Source organism: Macaca nemestrina, chromosome 20, assembly GCF_043159975.1.
Source record: "Macaca nemestrina isolate mMacNem1 chromosome 20, mMacNem.hap1, whole genome shotgun sequence".
In the NCBI taxonomy this organism is placed as follows: Eukaryota; Metazoa; Chordata; class Mammalia; order Primates; family Cercopithecidae; genus Macaca; species Macaca nemestrina.
The window spans coordinates 59,749,072-59,773,616 of NC_092144.1; the positions used below are offsets into that span (position 1 = coordinate 59,749,072).

A 24,545-nucleotide genomic window follows, 5' to 3' on the forward strand; every position below is an offset into this window, starting at 1 on the left:
ACTAAGTTGATACCCGATCTTCTGAGACATCGGGAGAGAGATAATAGCCAAATCCCCAAACAGCCCAGTTTTAGCCCACCTGATAAAGGAAGTCCCCTCTACTTTAACCTTTAACTTAGAAATTTAATCAAGTTAATCAATTTAACCAACTAGCTTTTTGTTTTCAGTTTCTGACTTTCTCAGCCCTTTGTCTCTGAAAACAACCTCCTCCTCTGCTCAGCTCATCGGAACACTCATGCTATTTTCCATAATTAGATGTTGTTCGATTGTAGATCCACAAATAAATGCCAATTAAGATCTTCTCACTACATGTGTTGTAATTTTGTCTTTTGACAATCCTTAAGTGTCGTGATGCCGAGGATTTGTTTTAATCTCTTTATGGTTAAAAAAAAAACACAGCAAGTATGGCAAAAATAATAATTGGTAGATTTGGGTGACAGAAATTCCTGTATTCTTTTCTCAGTTTTATGTAAGTTTGAACATTTTCATAAGAAAACATTAACATCAAACTGTCTCAAGGACCCTTCAAGCCCCAAGTTCACAGAATTAGCAGCACAATCAGAATGCGAATCCACGGCTGCCTGACCCCGAAGCTCCACACAGGAAAAGGTGAATCCCTGCACCAACCCCGAGAGGGAAGGGGCTATCAAAAACGTGAAGAGAAGGTGGCGATGGACGACTGCACAATCTGGTATCGCCCGCCGTCCCACCACAGTCTGAGAAACTGAGGCCAGGAAAGGAGTTATCTTTCCTCAACTCCCACTGCTTAGACCGCCAGCAATCCCAGTCCACTCCTTCCCTTGGGACCACCAGCAAATCGCCATCATCTACAGCGGAACTGTAACTCTCAGGAGAACTGGCCGATGCTGGCTACCACTTCGCTGAGTTTATTGTGAGAGAGAGTGAGAGTGAGTGAGTGAGAGTGAGAGACACAGAAGGAGAGAGAACTGCCCGATGGACGGTTGGCCACCTCCAGGAGAGTGTAGTTCAGCTTCAAACTTGGGGCGCCCGGACAGCTCTATTAATAATGATTGACAGGGAATCGGGAATCCAAAATCTTGCCCCAGTCTCCCTCAGGACCCCAGATCTCTAGCCCGCAGGAAAGCGATCACAGCAACACCCTTCCTGCACCGCCTCGAACTTACCTCCCGAACGACTCCCGGTCCCTCGGTCGCTTCTTCAACTGTGCCCCGACACCGGAAAGGAGCACTATTTTCCCCCTCCGCTCCGCCCACTTCCGCCCAGTAGAAGGCATCGGAAGTAGAGCTGCCCCTAGTTGCGGAAGTGCCTCGCCTGGCTTGCTCAAGTCCTCTCTTCTCTTTCTCCCTTCGGAAACGTGAGTGGCAAATAGAAGGTTCCGGATATTGAACGGTGGGAATATGGGGAACGCTTACTATGTACTAGGCATTTCCCAGGGAGATCGTTTTTTCCTGCTTGATTCCCAGGCTTTGAGTCCCTCCAAGCCCAAATTTAAGGACTAATCACTTCCCCTAGAGATCGGGAAGCCCACTTCCCCAAATATATCATCCACTCTTCTTGCTGCATCTTAAAACTCAATTGAGAAGGGACAACTGCGCTCCCATTTTACAGACAGAGCCATTGGGAAATTGAAAGTCAAAGCCGTTCAAGTCGCCCTCAGGAAACAGGGATTTACTGCGGCACTGCCCAGCTGTCCCAGGGACTAAGGCATATCGTCCCCGCTAGTTTCTAGGTATCTAGGGACCCAGACATTAATTTTTCTAGCTCGGCCAGGCGAACTTCCAGGGGACAGCCAGAGCGGGTAGGGGGCGAGAGGGAGGAGGAGGGTCGAATCCAATCCCCCAAGTGCCCCATGGTATTCGACACCTTGGCTTCCCCATGGATCTCCGGACTTTAAGTCCTTTATCCCAAGGTCCCTTTAAATACTTTGTCCCTTACCTGAGTCCCGCCCAGGGCAGGTAATGGCAAGTTCCGCCCCCCTGCCAGAAACCGGGATCAGGCTTGGTTACCGGGAGTGGGGCACCCTCCTCCTTATCCCCTCCCCTCTTCCCTGTCCCTCTTCACAGCTGGCTAAGGAGGTCTCCATTAAAGAGGAAGGGGCAGTGCTCACATTTCTGGGCAGGTAAGTGAATGTCCCTGGAGGAAGAGCCTGGCTTGGGGACCCAGGCATCCTGGCTCCCCGCCCCTCCGAGACCCAGAAGTTTGGGGCTCCTAGGCCCAGGAGTCCAAGGCCCCTGCCCCCTAGGTCCCTAGACCCGATAATACAACTAATCCTCTGCCTCTGCCTCTCTCGTAATCTTTGTTGTCTGTGGGTGGATGTGACAATGAACACAGAGAGAGGCACAAGTGGAAATTACCAGGAAGGGAAGACTCCAGATCACCAGTGGACATGTTTATGAGCATCTGTGTCAGGTGCTGTAGACACAATGGGCAAAAAAGATAAGCTGCCTGCTCTCTGCTCTCTTCTCTGGCGGACACTGCCTTCACTGAAATCCTGGCTCTCACACTTGCACACTGTGTGACCTTTGGCAAGCTATTTTACCTCTCTGTGCCTCAGTTTCCTTTTCTCTATATTGGGGACAATAATAGGACTCCTGGTCGGGCGCAGTGGCTCACACCTGTAATCCCAGCACTTTGGGAGGCTGAAGCAGGTGGATCACTTGAGGACAGGAGTTTGAGACCAGACTGGCCAACATGGTGAAACCCTGTCTGTACTAAAAATGTAAAAATTAGCCGGGCATGGGCCGGGCGCGGTGGCTCACGCCTATAATCCCAGCACTTTGGGAGGCTGAGGCGGGCAGATCACGAGGTCAGGAGATCGAGACCATCCTGGCTAACACGGTGAAACCCCATCTCTGCTAAAAATACAAAAAATCTGCCGGGCATGGTGGCGGGTGCCTGTAGTCCCAGCTACTCGGGAGGCTGAGGCAGGAGAATGGTGTGAACCTGGGAGGTGGAGTTTGCAGTGAGCTGAGATCCTGCCACTGCACTCCAGCCTGGGCGACAGAGTAAGACTCTGTCTCAAAAAAAAAAAAAAAAAATTAGCTGGGCGTGGTGATGCGCGCCTGTAATCTCAACTACCCAGGAGGCTAAGGCAGGAGAATCGCTTGAACCCAGGAGGCAGAGGTCACAGTGAGCTGAGATAGCGCCACTGCACTCCAGCCTGGGGTGACAGAGCCAGACTGTCTTAAAAAAAAAAAAAAAAAAAAAAAAGCCGGGCGCGGTGGCTCACGCTTGTAATCCCAGCACTTTGGGAGGCCGAGGCGGGCGGATCACAAGGTCAGGAGATCCAGACCACGGTGAAACCCCATCTCTACTAAAAATACAAAAAATAAGCCGGGCGCGGTGGCGGGCGCCTGTAGTCCTAGCTACTCGCGAGGCTGGGGTAGGAGAATGGCGTGAACCCAGGAGGCGGAGCTTGCAGTGAGCCAGGATCGCGCCACTGCACTCCAGCTTGGGCGACAGAGCGAGACTCTGTCTCAAAAAAAAAAAAAAAAAAAAGGACTCCTGTGCAAAGTTTTGTTTTGTTTTGTTTTTGACATGGAATCTCACTCAGTCATCCAGGCTGGAGTGCAGTGGCACGATCTCGGCTCACTGCAACCTCCGCCTCCCAGGCTCAATCGATTCTTCTGCCTCAGCCTCCCAAGTAGTTGGGATTACAGGCGCCCAGCACTGCGCCCGGCTAATTTTTGTATGACTCCTGTGAAAAGTCAAATGAGTTGAGTCAGAGCATAGTGGCTCATGCCTGTAATCCCAGCACTTTGGGAGGCTGAGGTGGGCGGATCACTTGAGGTCAGGAGTTCAAGACTGGCCTGGCTAACATGGTGAAACCTCATCTCTACGAAAAATATGAAAATTCACTTTGGGAGGCTGAGGCGGGAGGATCACGAGGTCAGGAGATTGAGACCATCCTGGCGAACACGGTGAAACCCCGTCTCTACTAAAAATACAAAAAAATTAGCCGGGTGTGGTGGCAGGTGCTTATAGTCCCAGGTACTCGGGAGGCTGAGGCAGGAGAATGGCATGAACCCGGGAGGCGGAGCTTGCAGTGAGCCGAGATCGTGCCACTGCACTCCAGCCTGGGCGACAGCGCGAGACTCCATCTCAAAAAAAAAAAAAAAACAATATCTGGCAGAGAATACAGGCTGTGCAAGTGTCTGCTATTATTATCATTCGTGGACCACAGAGGTCAGTCGATAGAGCACTGCCTTATTACCCAGGGACTGAGGCCCTTGTCAGCTGTAACACACCTGGTTCTAGGTGTCTGGAAAATATGAGGGGCCACCCCTCTCTGCTGCTGCTATACATGGCATTAACCACCTGCCTGGACACTTCACCCAGTGGGGAGACAGACCAAGGTGAGTGTTTGGGGGAAATGGTGTCCAGATACTTGGCATTGGCCTCCCCCTGACTCAGGAATGTCTCTAGTCCCTCCTCTTCCAGGACCCAGCCCCTTCCTCCTTCAGACCCAAGAGTCTGAATTCCCAGCTCCTGCTCCTTCCTCCGGGACCCCACTGCTTTCCATCCCCCTATGACTTCAGCCCTAGGGACCCTCCATTTTTCTGTCCCTCATGTCTTTGGGTCCAGAAGTGTTCCTGGCTCCGCCAGAGGCCCAGAGCTTCCTGAGTAGCCATACCCGGATTCCAAGAGCCAACCACTGGGACCTGGAGCTGTTCACACCAGGGAACCTGGAACGGGAGTGTCATGAAGAGAAGTGTTCCTGGGAAGAGGCCAGGGAATATTTTGAGGACAACACTCTCACGGTGAGGTCCTCAAGACCCTGGAGTTTCGGGCCCTCTCTCTTCTCTATACCTGTGGGGAGGTTGCAGGGGGAGGGCCTCTCTCTTCTCTATACCCGTGGGGAGGTTGCAGGGGGAGGCCCTCTCTCTTCTCTATACCTGTGGGGAGGTTGCAGGGGGAGGCCCTCTCTCTTCTCTATACCCGTGGGGAGGTTGCAGGGGGAGGGCCTCTCTCTTCTCTATACCTGTGGGGAGGCTGCAGGGGGAGGTTCTGGCCTTCAGCTCCCTCCTCCCTGGTGTCTCAGAAGTCAGGATGGGCTAGTTTGGGGGTGTGAACCTACCAGCTGAATTGCTGCTTTTCCCCCTTCTTTTCTACTCCTCCCCCCTCAAGGAGCGCTTTTGGGAGAACTACATCTACAATGGCAAAGGAGGTGAGTGAGGGGCTGAAGCCGTCTTGTTCTGTGCAGCTAAGGGAGTCCCTTCCCAGGGAGGCCAAACCAACATCCTCCACCCCAAATTAGGTACAAGAATCGTCTGCCCCCCAATTCTGTGCTCTCTGAAGCTGGCTGCTAAAGGAGTTCCCCTGCTTAAGACCCCGGCTTGCCTGAGGAGCCCCCCACACCTTATGATTATTTTATTTTTAATTATTTGTTTTTGAGACAGGGTCTCGCCGTGTCACCCAGGCTGGAGGGCTGTGGTACAATCTTGGCCCACTGCAACCTCAACCTCCCAGGCTCAAGTGATCTTCCCACCTCAGCCTCCTGAGTAATTGGGACTCCAGGCCCATACTACCATGATAATTTTTGTAGTTTTTGTACAGACCGGATCTCACCATGTTGCCCAGGCTGGTCTTGAATGCCTGGCCTCAAGCAATCCTCCTGCTTCAGTGTCCCAGACTGTTGAGACTATAGGTGCCAGGCCCCACCACATCTTATTGGATGCAGGTCCTGGGTCCCTAGGAAGGGAAGTGTCAGTGGAGGGAAAGGCTAGAGCTGTAGGGCCTGTCAGGCCTTAAGCTGAGAGGGGAAGGCCCACCTGAACCCTTCGCTGGTGTCCAGAGTAAATGGAAACACCAACCCCTCCAGCAGCCTGATTGCGGGAGACACTGCCCTCTAGCAACGTGACCAAGGGAGGAAGCCTGCCCATCCTCACCTGCCCATTTTGCCCCCAACAACCCCTCCTCTGAGTTCTGAGGCCCCATCTTGTTGCCAGCCTTGTTGCTAAGGGGGGCTGCTCCTTAGCAACAGGGCCTGGCCAGGCCAGACCAGATGAAGAAGCCTGAAGCAGTACCTGGCTGATTTCCCCCCCCCCACAGCCCCATCCCAGCAGCTGCCTGGTTGCTAAGGAGGCCTTCTCCCTAGCAACCACACCTAGCCAGGCTCCAGGACCCAAGGCCTTCTGCCCACTGGAGGACCACCCTCCGGGCCCCCGATGCCCCACCCACTTGTGGCCCGGTTGCTAGGGGTAGATGCACCTTAGCAACAGGCCCTAGGTCTGGGCTGGAGTCTCACACTGGAGCCTGGTTGCTAGGGGAGGTAATTTCCCTACAGGCCTAGCGAGGCATAGTGGCTCCTTGAATCCACCTGAAGGTGCCCACATCAGGAGGACCTGCCTTCTGAAGCTGCACTTGCGCTTTTTGCTAAAGGGGCTCAAAAGTCTGGGGGTTTACTGCGGTCAGATGTGGTGGCTCATGCCTGTAATCTCAGCACTTTGGGAGGCCAAGGCGAGCAGATCACCTGAAGTCAGCAGTTCAAGATCAGCCTGGCCAGCGTGGTGAAACCCCATCTCTACTAAAAATACACAAATTAGCCGGGCATGGTGATGTGTGCCTGTAATCCCAGCTACTCAAGAGGCTGAGGCACAAGAATCACTGCGGCTGGGAGGCAGAGGTTGCAGTGAGCAGAGATTGCACCATTGCACTCCAGCCTGGGAGATGTCTCAAAAACAAACATACAGCAGGGTGTGGTGGCTCACGCCTGTAATCCAAGCACTTTGGGAGGCCGAGGCGAGCGGATCACCTGAGGTCAGGAGTTCGAGACCAGCCTGGTCAACATGGTGAACCCTGGTCTCTACTAAAGATACAAAAATTAGCTGGGCGTGGTGGCGCACACCTGTAATCCCAGCTAGTTGGGAGGCTGAGGCCGGAGAATCGTTCAAACCCAGGAGGTGGAGGTTGCAGTGAGCCAAGATCACACCATTGCACTCCAACCTGGGCAACAAGAGGGAAACTCCATCTCAAAAACAAACAAAAAAGTTTGGGGTTTACCTTTGGAGGAAAGCCCACCTATCTAGTGCCCATGGAAGTTTCCCCAGCAGCAAGAGCTAGCAAGGCCTCCCCAAGCCCAACGACTCCCTATACTCCCTTGTCCTTAGACTCGAGGCCTTGGATTGCAAACAGGGCTGCACCTTAGTAACATGTCAAACATGTATTCTAGATTCTTAGTTACATTGGCGGGGAGAAGGGGGTCCCTAAATTCCTCCATTTGTTTTTTGTTTTTTTGAAACAGGGTCGGGCAGGGCATGATGGCTCACGCCTGTAATCCCAGCATTTTGGGAGGCTGAGGCTGGTGGATCATGAGGTCAGGAGTTTAAAACCAGCCTGACCAATATGGTGAAACCCCATCTCTACTAAAAATACAAAAATTAGCCAGGCATGGTGGCGCACGCCTGTAATCCCAGCTATTTGGGAGCCTAAGGCACCAGAATCGCTTGAACCTGGGAAGCGGAGGTTGCAGTGAGCCGAGATCACTCCAGCCTGGGCAACAGAGTAAGACTCCATCTCCAAAAAAAAAAAAAAGAAATGGGGTTGCTCTGTCGCCCAGGCTGGAGAGCAGTGGCACAATCGCGACTCACTGCAGCCTCGACCTCCTATGCTCAAGTGATCCTCCCACCTAAGCCTCCTGAGTAGCTGGGATTACAGGCATGCACTACCAATGCTCAGATAATTAAAAAAATTTTTTATGTAAAGACGGGGTCTCACTGTGTTGTCTACGCTGCTCTCTACCTCCTAGGCTCCAGTCATCTTCCTGCCTTGGCCTCCAAAGTTCTGGGATTACAGGTGTGAGCCACCGAGCCTGGCCATTTTCTTTTTTCTTTTAGAGACAGGGTCCAGTCACCCAGGCTGGAGTATACTGGAGTGATCCTGGCTCGCTGTAGCCTCGACCTCCTGGGGTCAAGTGACCCTTCTTCCTCAGCCTCCCAGGTAGCTGGGACTACAGGTACCTGTAGCACCACACCCAGCTATTAAAAACATTTTTTCCGGCCGGGCAAGGTGACTCATGCCTGTAATCCCAGCACTTTGGGAGGCCGAGGCGGGCGGATCACAAGGTCAAGAGATCAAGACCATCCTGGCCAACATGGTGAAACCCTGTCTCTACTAAAAATACAAACATTAGCTGGATGTGGTGGCGGGCTCCTGTAGTCCCAGCTACTTGGGAGGCTGAGGCAGGAGAATCGCTTGAACCTGGGAGGCGGAGGTTGCAGTGAGCTGGGATCATGCCACTGTACTCCAGCCTGGTGACAGCACAACTCCGTCTCAAAACAAAACAAAAAACCAACATTTTTTCCCCAGGCTCAGTGGTGGCTCATGCCTGTAATCTCAGAACTTTGGGAGGTAGAGATTGGTGGATTGCTTGAGAAATTTGAGACCAACCTGGGCAAAAAATACAAAAAATTACAAAACACAAAATTAGCCAGGCATGGTGACGCACACCTGTGGTCCCAGCTACTCAGGAGGCAGAGGTAGGAGGATCACCTGAGCCCTGGACGTCAAGTGGCAGTGAGCTGCGATTGCTCCACTGCACTCCATGCAGAGTCAGACCCTGTCTCAAAAAAAAAAAAATTTTTTTTTTTTTTGTAGAGCCTTCCTATGTTGCCCAGGCTGGGCTCAAGTGATCTTCCTGCCTTAGCCTCCCAAAGTTCTGAGATTACAGGTATGAGCCACTGTGCCTGGCTACCATGAATAATTTTTTTTTTTTTTTTTTTTTTTTTTTGAGACGGAGTCTCGCTCTGTCGCCCAGGCTGGAGTGCAGTGGCGCGATCTCGGCTCACTGTAAGCTCCGCCTCCCGGGTTCACGCCATTCTCCTGCCTCAGCCTCCCGAGTAGCTGGGACTACAGGCGCCCACAACCGCGCCCGGCTAATTTTTTGTATTTTTAGTAGAGACGGGGTTTCACCGTGGTCTCGATCTCCTGACCTTGTGATCCGCCCGCCTCGGCCTCCCAAAGTGCTGGGATTACAGGCGTGAGCCACCGCGCCCGGCCCTACCATGAATAATTTTAAAAGCATATCCCAAGTAGTGCATGTGACTTTTTTTTTTTTTTTTTTTGAGGGGGACAGAGTCTCTCTCTGTCATCCTGGCTAGAGGGCAGTGGCACAATCTCCCCGGCTCAAGCAATCCTCCTGCCTCATCCTTCTGAGTAGCTGGGACTACAGGCAAGCACCACCAAGCCTGGTTAATTTTTTTTTTTTTTTTTTTTTTTTGGGACGGAGTTTTGTTCTTGTTGCCCAGGCTGGAGTGCCATGGCGCAATCTGGGCTCACCGCAACCTCCACCTCATGGGTTCAAGCGATTCTCCTGCCTTAGCCTCCCAAGTAGCTGGAATTATAGGCATGCGCCACCATGCCTGGCTAATTTTGTGTTTTTAGTAGAGACAGGGTTTCTCCATGTTGGTCAGGCTGGTCTCGAACTCCTGACCTCAGGTGATCCAGCCACCTTGGCCTCCCAAAGTGCTGGGATTACAGGTGTGAGCCACTGCGCCTGGCTAATTTTGTATTTTTTGTAGAGATGGGATTTCACCATGTTGGCCAGGCTGGTCTCAAACTCCTGACCTTGTGTGATCTCCATGCCTCAGCCTCCCAAAGTTCTGGGATTATAGGCATGAGCCACCACACCTGGCCAGGACATAGTTTTGGTTTTTTGGTGGTGGTGGTGGTTTTTTTATTTTTTGAGAGGAAGTCTTGCTCTTGTTGCCTCGGCTGGAGAGCAATGGCTCGATCTCAGCTCACTAAAACCTCCGCCTCCTGGGTTCAAGCGATTCTCCTGTGTCAGCCTCCCAAGTAGCTGGGATTACAGGCACATACCACCACGCCTGGCTAATTTGTTGTATTTTTAGTAGAGACAGCGTTTCACCATATTGGCCAGGCTGGTCTTGAGCTCCTGGCCTCAAGTGATCTACCTGCCTTGGCCTCCCTAGTGCTGGGATTACAGGCGTGAGCCACTGTATCCAGCCTGTAATCAGTCACGTATCCAGCCTGATCTCATTAAGTTTTCACAGTGGGGTAGGGGTTATGGTTCCCATTTTACAGAACCCGCAGTGGAGGGTCAGAGAAAGGAATGAGGTGAATTGCCTGAGGTCACAGGGCTAGGAAGGGACCCCAGCTCTGCCTGCTTCAGGGTCTGTTCTCTTCCCTCAGTGGGAAGGAATTTTGATTAGGGTGGGTGGCAGTCCCCGAAACAGTGGCTCCCCTTCCCTGCTTCCCTGCAGGGCGTGGACGAGTGGATGTGGCAGGCCTGGCTGTGGGACTGACGTGTGGTGTCCTTCTCATTGTCCTGGCTGGCCTGGGAGCCTTTTGGTATCTGCACTGGCGACGCCGCCGAGGCCAGCAGCCCTGTCCCCAAGAGTAAGGGGGATTCAGTGAGGAGGCGGTGGTGGTGGAGAGCAAGGGGAGGGAGGAAATGTTGACCTAAAGGGATGTGCTAAGGATTGGGGGCAGATGGGCACTGATGAAAGACCTGAGGACACTGTCATTTGGAGAGTGAATCTGTGAGCTGGCTTGTGTCTGGTTTTGGTGTCTGTTGCTCTGTCTGTCTAGATCCTCAGTACCTGGCCCACAGTAGGAGCTCTGACCACTTTTGCTGCCGGCCTGTCTTTGTGGTACTGGGATTACCAGTATCCATGGGATTACCACTCTGGATATTGTATCTGGTGAGGCTGCGACGGTGCAGCCTGTGGTGTTTGGGTGTCTGTGGTATGTCAGTTTCAGTGGTGACAGGTGCAACACCTGAGTGGGTGTGGGAAATTGGTGAGGAGTGCATCTATGTTGTGTTCCTGTCTATATGGATGGGCTGAGTTCTGTCTGTTTGGTGTGTGTTGGCCTGCCTCTCTGCAGGGCTTTTTTTTTTTTTTTTGAGACGGAGTTTCACTCTCGTTGCCCAGGCTAGAGTGCATAGTGTGATCTTGGCTCACTGCAACCTCTGCCTCCTGGGTTCAAGTGATTCTCCTCCCTCAGCTTCCCGAGTAGCTGGGATTATAGGTGCACGCCACCATGTCCTGCTAATTTTGTATTTTTAGTAGAGACGGGGTTTCTCCATGTTGGTCAGGCTGGTCTTGAACTCCTGACCTCAGGTGATCTGCCTGCCTCTGCCTCCCAAAGTGCTGGGATTACAGGTGTGAGCCACCACGCCTGGCCCTTTTTTTTTTTTTTTTAAGAGACAAAGTCTTACTGTGTTGCCCAGGCTGGAGTGCAGTGGCCCGTTCACAGCTCACTGCAGCCTCAGTTTCCTGGGCTCAAGAAATCCTCCGACCTCAGCCTCCTGAGGATCTAGAACTATAGGTGTGTGCCGTGCATCCAGCAGGGCTGTCTTTTTCTCTATTGCTCTGCCTGTATCTGGTGCACATGGGTGTGTCTGAATAAGAGTGTGTCTCTGTGGTTGCTGATTTCTGTGTCTGCCTGTGTGTAGCTGACTGTCATTTGAGGCACTTTTCTGTGTGTAAGGCTAGGCTGAAGGTGACCCTCCTTTTCTGAGGTCCACCTCCCTTCCAGCTCTGTCCCAGTGTCACCCTGAATCTCCATCTCCTAGATCCCCTCTCTTCCGCCTTAGTCTAGGTATCCTGTAAGTTGCCTCTGCTAACTGTACCTTTGCTGTCCCCAGGGCCGGGCTTATCAGCCCTCTGAGTCCTTTGAGCCCTCTGGGCCCACCGACGCCCCTGCCTCCACCCCCACCCCAACCCCCAGGCCTCCCCACTTATGAGCAGGCGCTGGCAGCCTCTGGGGTACACGACGCACCTCCACCCCCCTACACCAGGTATGGGGCGTGGCTTCTGCCCGGGGGCGGGGCGCAGAGGGGTGGGCACGTTGGAGGAGGAACCTGGGCTCAGGGGCGGGACTTGGAATTTGGGCCTTATTATCTAGGGCGGGGCTTGGAGTGCGGGGGCGGGGCCCCATGCAATGGTCTAGGGGCGTGGCCCAGCGTTGTATGTGCGGAGGCGTATAAGAGGGTGGGGCCTGTGCCCAGAGGGTCCGGGATTGGCTGAGACTCCAAGGGCGGTCGGAGTGGTCTTGGCTGAGGGGAAAAAAACACAGGAGCTTTGACTCCCTAGTGTGCCTCTTCTCTTGCAGCCTCAGGAGGCCTCACTGAAGAGCTGCTTTCGAGACCCGGCTCTCCGAACCGTGCCCCTGATTCACACCGGATTCCGGAAGCCCCTAGGCCTCGTAGACGCCGAAGCTGGACTTGGGGGGGCGGGGATGGTGGGAGTAGGGGTCGCCCGGCCCGAGGCCTGCCCTGGCACACGCGTTTCCGCCGCGTATGGATATACACATGTTCTCGGCAACGTGTTCCCGTGTCCTGGCCCCTCACGGGCCCCCACACTCTCCTGACCGTGAGGGCACTGGTCAGTTCCGCCCCCGTGGTAGGCAGACGCGCGGGGAAATTCGGACCCAGGAGCCCAGCCCCGGCTGTGCCGTCTTGTGTATGGGCAGATATGACCTGACAGTCCCCTCCAGTGCCACAGGGCACGCACACGCACAGCCCCGCCTGTGCACACGCGTGTCTTCGTGCACTCCCCGTGCGGTACAGAGGCACTTCGTAACCCAGGGAAAGGGCGGGGGGCATATTTGCAAGCGTGCTCGGTGCGGGCAGGCTCGCATTGCACCCAGGGAGCTGGAGTTGAGCTCTTCCCCTAAATAAAAACCCTTCGGAAAGGAGACCAAAAAAAGCAGAAATAATGCAAATAATAATAATAATAATAATGAACCGCGATCCCGGGCGCATCGGAACTGGTTTTCTGTGCAAACGCGCCCTACACCCCCAGGCCCTGCTTGCGCTCAGTCTCTCTCACTCTCCCTTTTTTTTTTTTTTTTTTTTGCATTTGCACGGGATTGTGGGAGGAAGCGGAGCGCAGCCAGACACCCCGCCGCCCGCCCCCCCTTCCCCTCCCCCCTCCCCCAGCCGCCTTGTGCAAAGATGGCTGCACCGTGAGCGCAGAGGAGGAGGAGGCGGCGGCGGCGGCGGCGAGAGAGCGAGCACCCAGCGCCTGCACCCACCCCGGGGCCGCCCGGGACGCCCCCTCCCGAGCGCGCGCCCCCCTTTTTCTCTCGCAAGCGCTGGGGCAAAGGCGGAGACAGCGGGGTCCCTCCACCCCCCCTTCCCTCCTCTAGGGGGAACCCCCCTTCCCCCTTCCTTGGCTCAGCGACTGCACCCCCTCCCTTGCCCGCCCCTCCGCCCCTGCCCCCTCCCTCCCCCGCCCGGGGCCTTCCCGGGCCTTCGGCGGCTGCAAAGAAAAAAAGAGAGAGAGAAAAGGGGGGGAAAAAAAGCAGCAGCGGAGGGAGCGGCGGCGGAGGAGAGCGCGCGCGCCCCCTCCCTCCCTCCCTCCCTCCCCCTCCCCCCAATTTCCACCGCGGCCAATTCATGGACAGGAACTACCCCAGCGCCGGCTTCGGGGACCCGCTCGGCGCCGGGGCGGGATGGAGTTACGAGAGGTCAGCGAAAGCTAGGTAAGGAGCTGAGGGTGGCCTGGAGAAAGGGGCCAAGGGGTGGGAGCCCAGGCGGGCCGGGCCGGGCCCGCCCGGCGACGCGTGCATCGCAAACTCCCCTCCGGCTTGCAAGGGAGCGGCCTTCCTCGGTTTGTAACAACGCCGCCGCCCCAGTTTGCAAATTGCAAACTCCGCCAAAGCCAGCTCCGGCATGCAAAGGGAGAATTGCAGCGGGAAAATGGGGGTGCAAAACAATTTCGGACGGGAAGGCCTTGGGAAGGTGGGAGGGACTGGCGAAGCAAGGCCTGGACTTCCCCCCATCCTTGGATTCCCGGCTTGGTGACCCCTCCCCCCCGCGCCCCAGGCGCTGCTCTTGCAAAGGTGGGAAGAAGAGAAGAATTAGAACGCAGATCTGGGGGGCGCGAACCCCCCTCAGGTCCTATTGTTCCGGGACTGTGCGAGGCCGCGCCACTAGGCGCCCCCCCAAGAATTCCGCGCGCAGAGTGGGCATGGGGCCCCGCCCCCTTCCTAAGCTGCGGTTCTGTGTGTGTAAGGGGGGGGTCTAGCATCTGGGACACGCCCCCTTTAATGCCCCCACCCCCAAAGGCAGAGAATCCTAGTTAATGGCAAGGAGTGGAGCGTTTGCCCTCCTGAGTCTGGCCACGGACTGGGGCCGTTGCATGGGAAGAGTCGGATGTTTCCCGGGTGTGTGTTTGTGTGTCTGAGCGTGGGCCCTCTGCGTGCGTGGCTGGCAGCGTGTTCACCTGTGAATCTGCCCCTTTCCTGCTGCTTCCTCACACTTCACCTACCCCCGAGCACCTCCCCCCCAACACACCTGAGTTTCCCAGCAGGGCATAACCCCAATTGTGTCAGGATTTTCGGTGTGGGATTCCTCCGTCTATATCTTTTCTTCCCCACGGGTGAGTTGGATACCCATTTGCACACACACCTGGCATTGCACGGGCCCATGCATTTGAACCTCAACCCCCGGGGATGGACGGTGTTCTTGTCCACACTTGTACCTGGTACTTTCCCCGGGTCTTACTCCCTCTTCTCTCCACCCCCCCCCAACCGTTGCCGCTTGGGAACCGATCTGCCTCCTGCTCCCAACTTGTTTTGCACCACCCCATGAAGTTCAGGGCCTCTGTGTTCCCGTGTGTCTACGGAAGAGGAGTCGTCCATGTGGACCTTTGGCGTTGGCCCCATGGCCAGTGTTGCCGGAACGGGGCCTGGGGTGGGGGGTTGGTGGGGTCGACGGGGGAAGGCTCTCATTTGCAACTCAACACGCTTCCTGTGCCTTGGACCCTCTTCTGTGTGTTAGTTTCGTCTCTGAGCATGCCTGTTTGTAAACGTGAGACTATCCGGGCTCTATTCGGGCTCTGGAGTGGGGGCCATTTCTGTGGCTCTTTAGTTGGGTACCCCGATTCCCTTGTCTTCTCCCCTTTAAAGGCCTACGGTTCCTTAGCTTAACACCCCCTACCCCAATCAGCTGGAAGGGTCCCCCCAACTCCCTGGGGGGTTTCCTGAGCTCCTTTCTCAGAAGGCAGCTTGGGAGAACCCCCTGACGTCTCTCCTTTTCCCCCAGCTTGGTTTATGGCAGCTCCAGGACCTCGCACCCCGAGACGGACATCTTACACCGCCAGGCCTACGCGGCCCCCCACCCACTGCAAAGCTATGCCACCAACCACCACCCGGCAGGTACGGCCCCCATCCCGCCCCGCTTTGGGCTGGCCCTCCCCCGAGGCAGCTGATTGGCTGCTGAAAGTTCCGCCCCTCCTAATTGGCCGTGGCCCGTGCCGTGGCCCGCCCCTTGCCGTGTCTCCTCTGATTGGTTGCCTTTGAGGCTGCTGGTCTTTGCTTCATTTCTCGCCGGATTCGTCCGCCCCTGCCTCGCCCCGCCCCTTTCGCTCCAATTGGACCTGTCCCATCAGCCCCCAAATCCCACCTTCTCTTCCAGGCTTTTCCGCCTCTCTCCAGCCCACCCCAATTCTTTCCCTCTGGGTTTGCCCTATTCTTTTGGCTCCTTGGAACTCTGAATTCTGTCTTCCTGATTCTCTTTCTTCCTGACTGGCCCCAATTATCTGGCCCGCCCTCTTTTATCTTATTTTGCCCCATTGCCTTATTCCACCCCCTGCCTTTGCCTCCAAGGTTTCTGATTGGTTCCCCCTTCCTAGGGGTACTGGCAATGACATGATGCTGTCTAGTTTGACCTTTGACCTTCCTGATTGGCTCCTTCCCTTTTTCCCTCCCCATCTTTTTTTCTGAACCCGCCCATGGAGCTCAGTCCCTTTTGACTCGTTCTCTGGTCTTTCTGAGACTTCATTGTACCATCCTTTCCACTTCCTTGCTGGAAATACCCACATTTGGTCTCCCTCCTGGCCTTCCTGAGGACTCTGTTCTTTTGCCACTGGCTCTTTCGCTTCTAGATTTTTCCACACTTTTGTCTACCGTTTCCTATCTGGGCCCCTGTCCTTATGACTGGATTGCCCCTTCTCTTGCTTTACTGTCTCACCTTTCCCCCTTCCCTCCCCTCATTCCTGTCTCATGAGCTTGCTTCTGTCCATCTTGTCTTCGAATTTGCCCTTTTCTCTCCCATCCCCTCCTTTTCCTGATCCAACTTGCTTTTGACCTCTTCCCTTTCTCTCTTGACCCTATCCTACCCATCCCTACCTGGCTGACTATACCCCCTGTCCCCGGGCAGGTCTTTCTGGACTCTTCGACACTGGCCTCCACCACGCGGGCTCAGCAGGGCCCGACGCCTCCGTCATGAACCTCATCTCAGCCCTGGAATCCCGGGGCCCCCAGCCTGGCCCCTCCGCCTCCTCTCTCCTCTCCCAGTTCCGCAGTCCTTCCTGGCAAACCGGTAAGCCCAGCGCCGGCCCTGCAGGGCCAGGGTGGGGCTGGCTTGCTGTCCGCTCTGACCCGCGGTCTTCCTCATCTCCAGCCATGCACACGCCAGGCCCCACGGAGCTCTTCATCTCGGGCGCCCTGCCGGGTTCCAGCACCTTTCCGTCCTCCTCTGCCCTGTCGGCTTACCAACACCCGGCTTCCTTCGGCAGCCGCCCCTTCCCAGTGCCCTCGTCCCTCAGCCTCCAGGACCCCCCATTCAGCCCTCCAGCTAATGGGCTCCTGTCTCCTCATGACGTGCTGCACCTGAAGCCCTCGCAGGCACCCACGGTGCCCTCTTCACTGGGCTTTGAGCGCTTGGCAGGAGGCGGTGTCTTGGGGCCAGCTGGTCTCGGTCCAGCCCAGACCCCCCCTTACCGCCCTGGCCCCCCAGACCCACCACCGCCACCTCGCCACCTCCCAACTCAGTTCAACCTGCTGGCTTCCTCTTCTGCTGCCGCCGCCGCTGCTGAGCAGTCCTCCCCACAGCTCTATAACTTCTCGGGTGCTGCCCCGGGCCCACCGCCGCCTGAGCGGGCCCTGCCCCGCCAGGACACAGTCATCAAGCACTACCAGCGGCCAGCCAGTGCCCAGCCCCCACCACCCCCGCCACCAGCCCATGCCCTCCAGCACTATCTGAGCTGTGGAGGCAGCTACCCCTCCATGGGCCACCGGGCCAACCTGGCCTGCAGCCCCCTGGGTGGTGGGGAGCCCTCCCCGGGTGCTGGGGAGCCTAGCAAGGCTGGTCCCAGCGGAGCCACGGCGGGGGCATCTGGCCGGGCCACAGGCCCTGAGGCAGCAGGGGGCGGTGGGGCCGGAGGTGGTGGCGGAGGTTACCGCCCCATCATTCAGTCGCCTGGGTATAAGACGGGCAAAGGTGGTTATGGAGCAGCTGCCGGGGGTGCTACCAGGCCCCCCCCACCCCGTTCGACCGCTACCCCCAAATGCCAGAGCCTGGGTGGACCGGCAGCCGCCTATGCCACTGGGAAGGCCTCTGGGGCTGGAGGGGCAGGGGGCCAGGCTTATTCCCCTGGTCAGCCGCAAGGGCTTCTGGGACCCCAGGCCTATGGGCAAGGGTTTGGAGCGGGGCAGGCACAGGACTTGAGCAAAGGCCCCAGCTACTCAGGGGGCCCTCCACAGCCCCCCAGCGGCCCTCCTCCTCCTGGCCTGGCCACATGTCAGAGCTACTCCCCGGACCAGCTGCAGGGGCAGCTGTATGGGGTGCAGGGCGAGCCATACCCAGGGCCAGCCGCCCACTCCCAGGGGCTGCCCACAGCCAGCCCCTCGCTCAGCTACAGTACTGGCCATTCCCCAGCGCTCTCAGGCCATGGGGGTGGCTGGGGACCCAGCTCCTTGGGAGGTGGTGGTGAGGCCAGCCCATCTCACATCATTCGTCCGCTCCAGTCACCGCCTGCCACAGGCCGCCCGCCTGGAGTCGGTTCTCCAGGAGCCCCTGGCAAATACCTGAGCTCAGTCTTGGCCTCAGCCCCTTTCCTGGCACCTCCGGGCGCTGGCAGCTATGCAGCCGGAGCCGGTGGCTACAAGGGCAAGGCGGATGGCTCGGAGCTGCTGGCGGGCCCAGGTGGGCCTCCTGCGGAGCGCACAGAGGATGAGGAGTTCCTCATCCAGCATCTCTTGCAGGCGCCCAGCCCTCCTCGGACCTCAGGGGCAGACGGCTTGGTGGGCGAGGACGGGGCAGCAGATGCCTCTAAGGGACTTGGGGGGAGTGGCGGGGCCGGGGGACCGCCGGGTACACCCTACGAGTTGGCCAAGGAAGACCCCCAGAGGTACCACCTGCAGAGTGTCATCCGCACCAGTGCCAGCCTGGATGAGGGTGCCACTGCGGCACTGGAGCTGGGCCTGGGGAGGCTGAAGGAGAAGAAGAAAGGGCCAGAGCGGGGTGGCGAGACCCCTGAGGGGCTGGCCACCTCCGTTGTCCACTACGGGGCAGGTGCCAAGGAGCTGGGGGCCTTCTTGCAAAAGAGCCCACCACCCCCACCTCCCACGGCCCAGTCCACCCAGCCCACTCCCCATGGCCTCCTTCTGGAGGCCGGGGGCCCTGACCTCCCACTGGTGCTGCCTCCGCCTCCTCCCCAGCTGCTCCCCTCGGTCCTCAGCCATGCCCCCAGTCCCTCTCCCAGCGCCTCCAAAGTCGGCGTTCACCTCCTGGAGCCAGCCACCCGCGATGGGGCACCCCAGCCACCTCCACCGCCACCCCCGCCTCCACCACCCATGCCCCTGCAGCTCGAGGCCCACCTCCGCAGCCACGGCCTGGAGCCCGCGGCCCCCAGCCCCCGCCTGCGACCCGAGGAGAGCCTGGAGCCGCCAGGCGCCATGCAGGAATTGCTCGGGGCTCTGGAGCCGCTGCCCCCGGCGCCTGGGGACACCGGCGTAGGCCCGCCAAACTCGGAGGGCAAGGATCCCGCAGGTGCCTACCGCAGCCCCAGCCCGCAAGGCACCAAGGCGCCGCGCTTCGTGCCGCTCACCTCCATCTGTTTCCCTGACTCCTTGCTCCAAGACGAGGAGCGCAGCTTCTTCCCTACCATGGAGGAGATGTTCGGTGGAGGGGCCGCAGATGACTACGGCAAGGCCGGGCCACCCGAGGACGAGGGGGACCCCAAGGCGGGCGCTGGGCCACCCCAGGGCCCCCCTGCCTATGATCCCTATGGGCCCTACTGTCCTGGCCGGGCGTCGGGAGCCGGGCCCGAGACACCAGGCCTGGGCCTGGACCCCAACAAGCCCCCTGAACTGCCCTCCACGGTCAACGCCGAGCCACTGGGCCTGATCCAGAGCGGCCCCCACCAGGCGGCGCCACCACCCCCGCCTCCGCCACCACCGCCTCCCGCGCCGGCCTCCGAGCCCAAGGGTGGCCTCACCTCGCCCATCTTCTGCTCTACCAAGCCAAAGAAGCTGCTCAAGACATCCTCCTTCCACCTGCTGCGGCGCCGCGACCCACCCTTCCAGACCCCTAAGAAGCTGTACGCCCAGGAGTACGAATTCGAGGCGGACGAGGACAAAGCTGATGTGCCCGCCGACATCCGCCTCAACCCCCGGCGCCTGCCCGACCTGGTCTCCAGCTGCCGCTCCCGCCCGGCCCTCTCGCCACTGGGGGACATCGACTTCTGCCCGCCCAACCCGGGACCAGATGGCCCCCGGCGCCGTGGCCGCAAACCCACGAAGGCGAAGCGTGATGGGCCGCCCCGGCCCCGGGGGAGGCCCCGGATCCGCCCTCTGGAGGTCCCCACCACTGCGGGGCCCGCCTCGGCTTCCACGCCCACCGATGGCGCCAAGAAACCCCGGGGCCGGGGCCGAGGCCGGGGTCGAAAGGCTGAGGAGGCAGGGGGCACCCGGTTGGAGCCCCTGAAGCCACTTAAGGTGAGGGGGATGGGGTCTTGTAGGGGATAGGGGAGGAGGGGCTGTGCCCGATGTTTGAGTCTAAAAAGGAAGGAAGGGTTTACAGCCGCACCTTGGCATTTCTGGGGCAGGGACATAATAAGGTTTATATTCCTAAAATCTGTGAGGAAGTTAGGTGAGGAATCAGGGTCCCACTGACAGACCTAAGAATTGAAATTCTGAATCTAGGCTGGCCACGGTGGTTCATGCCTGTAATGCCAGCACTTCAGGAGACTGAGGCGGAAGGATCTCTTCCGGAAGGAAGCCAGATGTTCGAGACCAGCCTGGTCAACGTAGTGAGACCCTGGTTTCTATTAAAAACAAAAATTTAGCCAGATGTGGCTGTGTGTACCTATAGTCCTAGCTACTTAGAGGCTGAGGTGGGAGTATCTCTTGAGCCTTGGAGTTCAAGGCTGCAGTGAGCTATGATTGCATCACTGCACTATTGCCTGGAGTGAGACCCTGTCTCAAGAAATAAAGGAAATTATGGGTTTAGGGAGAGGCAGGAGGTTGGGGCTTAAGCTTTTAGCCTTTTTTTTTTTTTTTTTTTTTTTGAAAGAGTTTCTGTCACCCAGGCTGCAGTGCAGTGGCATCATCTTGGCTCACTGTAACTTCCACCTCCTGGGTTCAAGAGATTCTCCTGCCTCAACCTCTTGAGTAGCTGGGATTACAGGCACCCGCCATCACACTCGGCTAATTTTTTTTTTTTTTTGGTATTTTTAGTAGAGATGGGGTTTTACTACGTTGGCCAGGCTGGTTTGAAACTCCTGACCTCAAGTGATCCGCCCGCCTCAGCCTCCCGAGGTGCTGGGATTATAGGCGTGAGCCACCTCACCCGGATTGCCTGCTTTTAGCTTCTATATCCCAAATGATGGGCATTCAGGGATCCTACGTTCCTGGGTTTCATGGGAAGCAGGTCTAGGGACCTGAACTGGGCTGTAAGTGAAGAGCTCAGTGAGTCTAAGTTCCTGGTCTTCTGAGCGAGGAACTCCAGTCTTGTCCTCCTAGAATCTAAGACAAGGGGTTTGCAGGTTTGAATTCTAGAAATTCACGGGCTGAACACCTGTAAATTTGGATTTTGGGGGGCTGAGGGGGGATGGGACTGGGGGCCCAGACTCCTGGGCCCTCACGGCCCGCCACTCCCATGTCTAGATCAAGCTGTCTGTGCCCAAGGCTGGCGAGGGTCTGGGAGCCTCATCGGGTGATGCCATATCAGGCACTGACCACAACAGCCTGGACTCGAGCCTGACTCGGGAGAAGATCGAGGCCAAGATCAAGGAGGTGGAGGAGAAGCAGCCGGAGATGAAGTCGGGTTTCATGGCCTCCTTCTTGGACTTCCTCAAGTCAGGCAAGCGCCACCCACCACTTTACCAGGCGGGCCTGACACCTCCGCTCAGCCCTCCCAAGAGCGTGCCACCCTCTGTGCCAGCCCGAGGCCTGCAGCCCCAGCCCCCTGCCACCCCCGCTGTGCCACATCCCCCACCTTCTGGAGCCTTCGGGCTTGGGGGCGCCCTGGAGGCTGCAGAGAGTGAAGGGCTGGGGCTGGGCTGCCCTTCACCCTGCAAGCGACTGGATGAGGAGCTGAAGCGGAACCTCGAGACACTGCCCTCCTTCTCCTCGGACGAGGAAGACTCTGTCGCCAAGAACCGAGACCTGCAGGAGAGCATCTCCTCGGCCATCTCTGCCCTCGATGACCCACCCCTTGCTGGGCCAAAGGACACCTCCACCCCAGATGGGCCGCCCTTGGCCCCCGCAGCTGCAGTTCCAGGGCCACCCCCTCTTCCGGGGCTCCCCAGTGCCAACGGCAGTGGCACTCCTGGTGAGCTCTGGGAACGTGGTCTGGGAGTAGAGTGGAGCTTAAAGGTTATCACGGTCACTAGATACAGTTGTGCAGGTTACGCACTGTTTAAGAGACACCATTCACGTAGATGGTACAAGCTGGCATATTTATGAAGGGACTTTCCTGATTACACAGGCATTTTGAGGAAGGTGTGTATCTTGTTCTAATTCACCCAGAGGTGCTAAGTGGACTAGGAGGGGCCCCAAGGCAGATACTGGAGAATGCAAGGAGACAGGGCGGGTGATGAGTTACAGGAGAGGGGCTACTCAGGTTCTGAATGGTGGGAGGTGTGGGGACTGAGGAGGGCTCTGAGTCAGCCACATGTGAAGGTACAGAAAGATGTCTGGGGGCAGAGAAAGACTTGGGGAGGGTGATGGGTCTTGGGAGTGGGCAGCGGAAGGCAAGACTAGGGGCACAATTGGGAGATGAGAGGTGGGAGCTTACAGGAGGGCATAGAGGGGACTTGGGAAATGGAGAGAGCTTTTGGGGGGTGTAGAAAGTTGGGGAATGGGAAGTGGGGAGGTGAGAAGAAGGGGTGAGGCCAAAGCTGACAGGGTCATTGTAGGAGAGAACAGCCAGGCTGAGAGAGCCTTTGAAGGGCTTGGAAGGGCCATGGCCAAGGATACAAGGACGGAGAAGCAGCAGTTTTACGGGTTGGGTGAGATTTCAGGGAGTTAGAGGGGAGTGTTAAAAAAAAAAAAAAAAAACCATGACAGGCTGGGCACAGTCGGCAACACCTGTAATCCTAGCACACTTTGGGAGGCTGAGACAGGAGGATCACTTGAGCCCAGGAGGTTGAGGCTGTGGTGAACCATGATTGAGCCACTGTACTCCAGCCTGGCTGACAGAGCAAGACCCTAAGACAGGATCTTTTTAAACAAAAAACCCCCCAAACAAAACAAAAAGACCCTGTGAGGTTTTTGTTTTGTTTTGTTTTTTTTGTGAGACAGAGTCTTGCTCTGTCACCCAGGCTGGAGTTTAGTGGCGCAATCTTGGCTCACCGCAACCTCTGCCTTCCAGGTTCAAGTGATTCTCCTGCCTCAGCCTCCCAAGTAGCTGGGACTACAGGTGCGTGCCACCATGCCCAGCTAATTTTTTGTATTTTTAGTAGAGATGGGGTTTCACTATGTTGGCCAAGCTGGTCTTGAACTCCTTACTTCGTGATCTGCCCACCTCAGCATCCCAAAGTGTTGGGATTACAGGCGTGAGCCACTGTGCCCAGCCGTTTTTTTTTGTTTTGTTTTGTTTTTCAAGACAGAGTCTCACTCTGTCCACCAGGCTGGAGTACAGTGGCACGATCTTGGCTCACTGCAACCTCTGCCTCCCGGGTTCAAGCTGTTCTCCTGCCTCAGCCTCCCAAGTAGCTGGGATTACAGGCACCTGCCACCACACCTGGCTCATTTTTTATATTTTTGGTAGAGACAGGGTTTTACCATGTTGGCCAGGCTGGTCTCGAACTCCTGACCTCAAGTGATCCGCCTGCCTTGGCTTCTGAAAGTAGTGGGATTACAGGCGTGAACCACCATGCCCGCCTCCTATGAGGTTCTTAAAAAGCCTGAAGAAGGGAGCTGGCAGACAGAGGAGGGGTTAGCAGTCTGCACACTAGTGAGCAGGCCAAGGAAAGAACAAAGATGGGCCTGGAGGGAGGAGGATGAGGCCTTGGAGGAAGACAAGGTGAGGAAGTAGAGCTAGGGAGGTGATGACTTAGGAGTTGGGAGGGTCATTCAGGAGGAGGAGTTAAGAGCCAGACAAGGGCTTTGAGACCACAAAGAGACATTTCAGGACTGAGAAGGGGATTAGGGATGGGAGACAGGTCTCCTTTACAGCCACAGGAGCCAGAGTAGGTCTCTGTAGAGACTCCGCTAGGGTAGAAGGGCCACTGGGAGCTGAGTGGTAGTTACAGACAGAGGGGCTCTTGGTACAGAAAGTGATGTTTAAAGGACAAGAGGAAAGGTGCCAGGAATGATGAATAACATCCAGGCCTGATGTCCCTGTCTCCCCCAGAGCCCCCACTGCTGGAGGAGAAACCCCCACCCACTCCACCTCCTGCCCCGACTCCTCAGCCTCAGCCTCCACCACCCCCTCCGCCGCCACAGCCAGCCCTGCCCTCGCCGCCCCCGCTGGTGGCCCCCACGCCCAACTCACCACCGCCACCACCGCTGCCGCCACCACCTCCACCAGCTATGCCCTCGCCTCCACCGCCACCCCCACCAGCCGCTGCCCCACCCGCTGCCCCTCCTGAGGAGCCCGCCGCCCCGTCCCCCGAAGACCCTGAGCTGCCGGACACCCGGCCCCTGCATCTGGCCAAGAAGCAGGAGACGGCGGCTGTGTGTGGGGAGACGGACGAGGAGGCTGGTGAGAGTGGCGGAGAGGGCATCTTCCGGGAGCGGGACGAGTTTGTCATCCGCGCCGAGGACATCCCTTCCCTCAAGGTGAGTCCCAGCGTTCTCCAAAAACTGGGCCTGATGGGTTTGGTCACCTGTTTTGTTGAGCGCCTGCTGGATGACAGGCTTGTATTGGGACCTGCAGATGCAGTGATGGCCTGGCCGCCCTGGAATTCACAGTCCGATGGGGCTGATAGAGGTGTCGAGGACCTGCGGGCCTCAGAGGTTTTATTTGCGTTTGTGTGTGTACATGCATTACTTACATGTAAGGTAAAGCGATTGTTAACGTGTATGTGTCTATACATGCATTACTTGCATATAAGGTAAAGCGATTGTGAATGTTTATGCAGATACCCTACTGTGGGTGGTAGAGGACCAGTACTGTACAAGCAGATGCGGCTCTGGCCTCAGGGAGCTTCTAGTCTAATGGAACGAGCCAGAGAGACAGGCTACTTTGCCATTTATGGCACAATGGTGGATATGTGAGTCACTGACATAGACTACCTGCAGGTAACCCGTAAATGTAATTGGGCCGGATGCGGCGGCTTACACCTGTAATCTCAGCACTTTGGAAGTTTGAGACCAGCCTAGCCACATATTGAAACCTTTTCTCTCAAACGAAAAGAGTGAAT

At 56.9% G+C, this 24,545-nt stretch overlaps 3 protein-coding genes across 7 annotated transcripts in view; 2 read left to right on the forward strand and 1 right to left on the reverse strand.

Annotated features, from left to right (window-relative positions):
- Nucleotides 1–1,291, reverse strand: part of NOSI (nitric oxide synthase interacting protein) — a 27,760-nt gene extending 26,469 nt beyond the window's left edge. Inside the window, exon 1 of the mRNA XM_071087477.1 lies at nucleotides 1,146–1,291. Coding sequence (XP_070943578.1) covers nucleotides 1,146–1,255 — 110 coding nt within the window. The 5' untranslated portion in view covers nucleotides 1,256–1,291. The remainder of the gene's footprint in view (nucleotides 1–1,145) is intronic.
- LOC105497194 (proline rich and Gla domain 2) lies at nucleotides 1,281–12,765 on the forward strand. 5 transcript variants are annotated; one of them, XM_011768098.2, is made up of 8 exons: nucleotides 1,292–1,336; nucleotides 2,046–2,101; nucleotides 4,200–4,337; nucleotides 4,567–4,742; nucleotides 5,110–5,149; nucleotides 10,203–10,338; nucleotides 11,591–11,743; nucleotides 12,058–12,765. In XM_011768098.2, the coding sequence occupies exons 3-8, from the start codon at nucleotides 4,253–4,255 to the stop codon at nucleotides 12,074–12,076; spliced, it is 609 nt and encodes a 202-aa protein (XP_011766400.1). In that variant the 5' UTR covers nucleotides 1,292–1,336; nucleotides 2,046–2,101; nucleotides 4,200–4,252; the 3' UTR covers nucleotides 12,077–12,765. The 5 variants fall into 5 exon arrangements, with proteins under 5 accessions (XP_070943581.1, XP_011766400.1, XP_070943580.1 ...); XM_071087479.1 differs by lacking the exon at nucleotides 1,292–1,336 and adding an exon at nucleotides 1,353–1,371 and having other exon boundaries at nucleotides 4,240–4,337; nucleotides 12,058–12,764; XM_011768096.3 differs by lacking the exon at nucleotides 1,292–1,336 and adding an exon at nucleotides 2,314–2,391 and having other exon boundaries at nucleotides 1,918–2,101; nucleotides 4,240–4,337.
- A 107-nt stretch (nucleotides 12,766–12,872) lies between these two features.
- LOC105497192 (proline rich 12) overlaps nucleotides 12,873–24,545 on the forward strand; it is a 36,332-nt gene continuing 24,659 nt past the window's right edge. The window contains exons 1-6 of the mRNA XM_011768095.3: nucleotides 12,873–13,431; nucleotides 14,996–15,108; nucleotides 16,112–16,273; nucleotides 16,355–19,671; nucleotides 20,842–21,508; nucleotides 23,534–23,961. Of these exons, the coding sequence (XP_011766397.2) occupies nucleotides 13,346–13,431; nucleotides 14,996–15,108; nucleotides 16,112–16,273; nucleotides 16,355–19,671; nucleotides 20,842–21,508; nucleotides 23,534–23,961 (4,773 nt within the window). The 5' untranslated portion in view covers nucleotides 12,873–13,345. The remainder of the gene's footprint in view (nucleotides 13,432–14,995; nucleotides 15,109–16,111; nucleotides 16,274–16,354; nucleotides 19,672–20,841; nucleotides 21,509–23,533; nucleotides 23,962–24,545) is intronic.

What these genes read in the sequence shown, in the direction of transcription:
- LOC105497194 (XM_011768096.3), top strand. Translation starts at nt 1,941, where the DNA reads ATGGCAAGTTCCGCCCCCCTGCCAGAAACCGGGATCAGGCTTGGTTAC. An exon ending in GTGCTCACATTTCTGGGCAG is followed by an intron (nt 2,102 to 2,313) that starts GTAAGTGAATGT and finishes CAATGAACACAG; the next exon opens with AGAGAGGCACAAGTGGAAAT. An exon ending in TTTATGAGCATCTGTGTCAG is followed by an intron (nt 2,392 to 4,239) that starts GTGCTGTAGACA and finishes ACCTGGTTCTAG; the next exon opens with GTGTCTGGAAAATATGAGGG.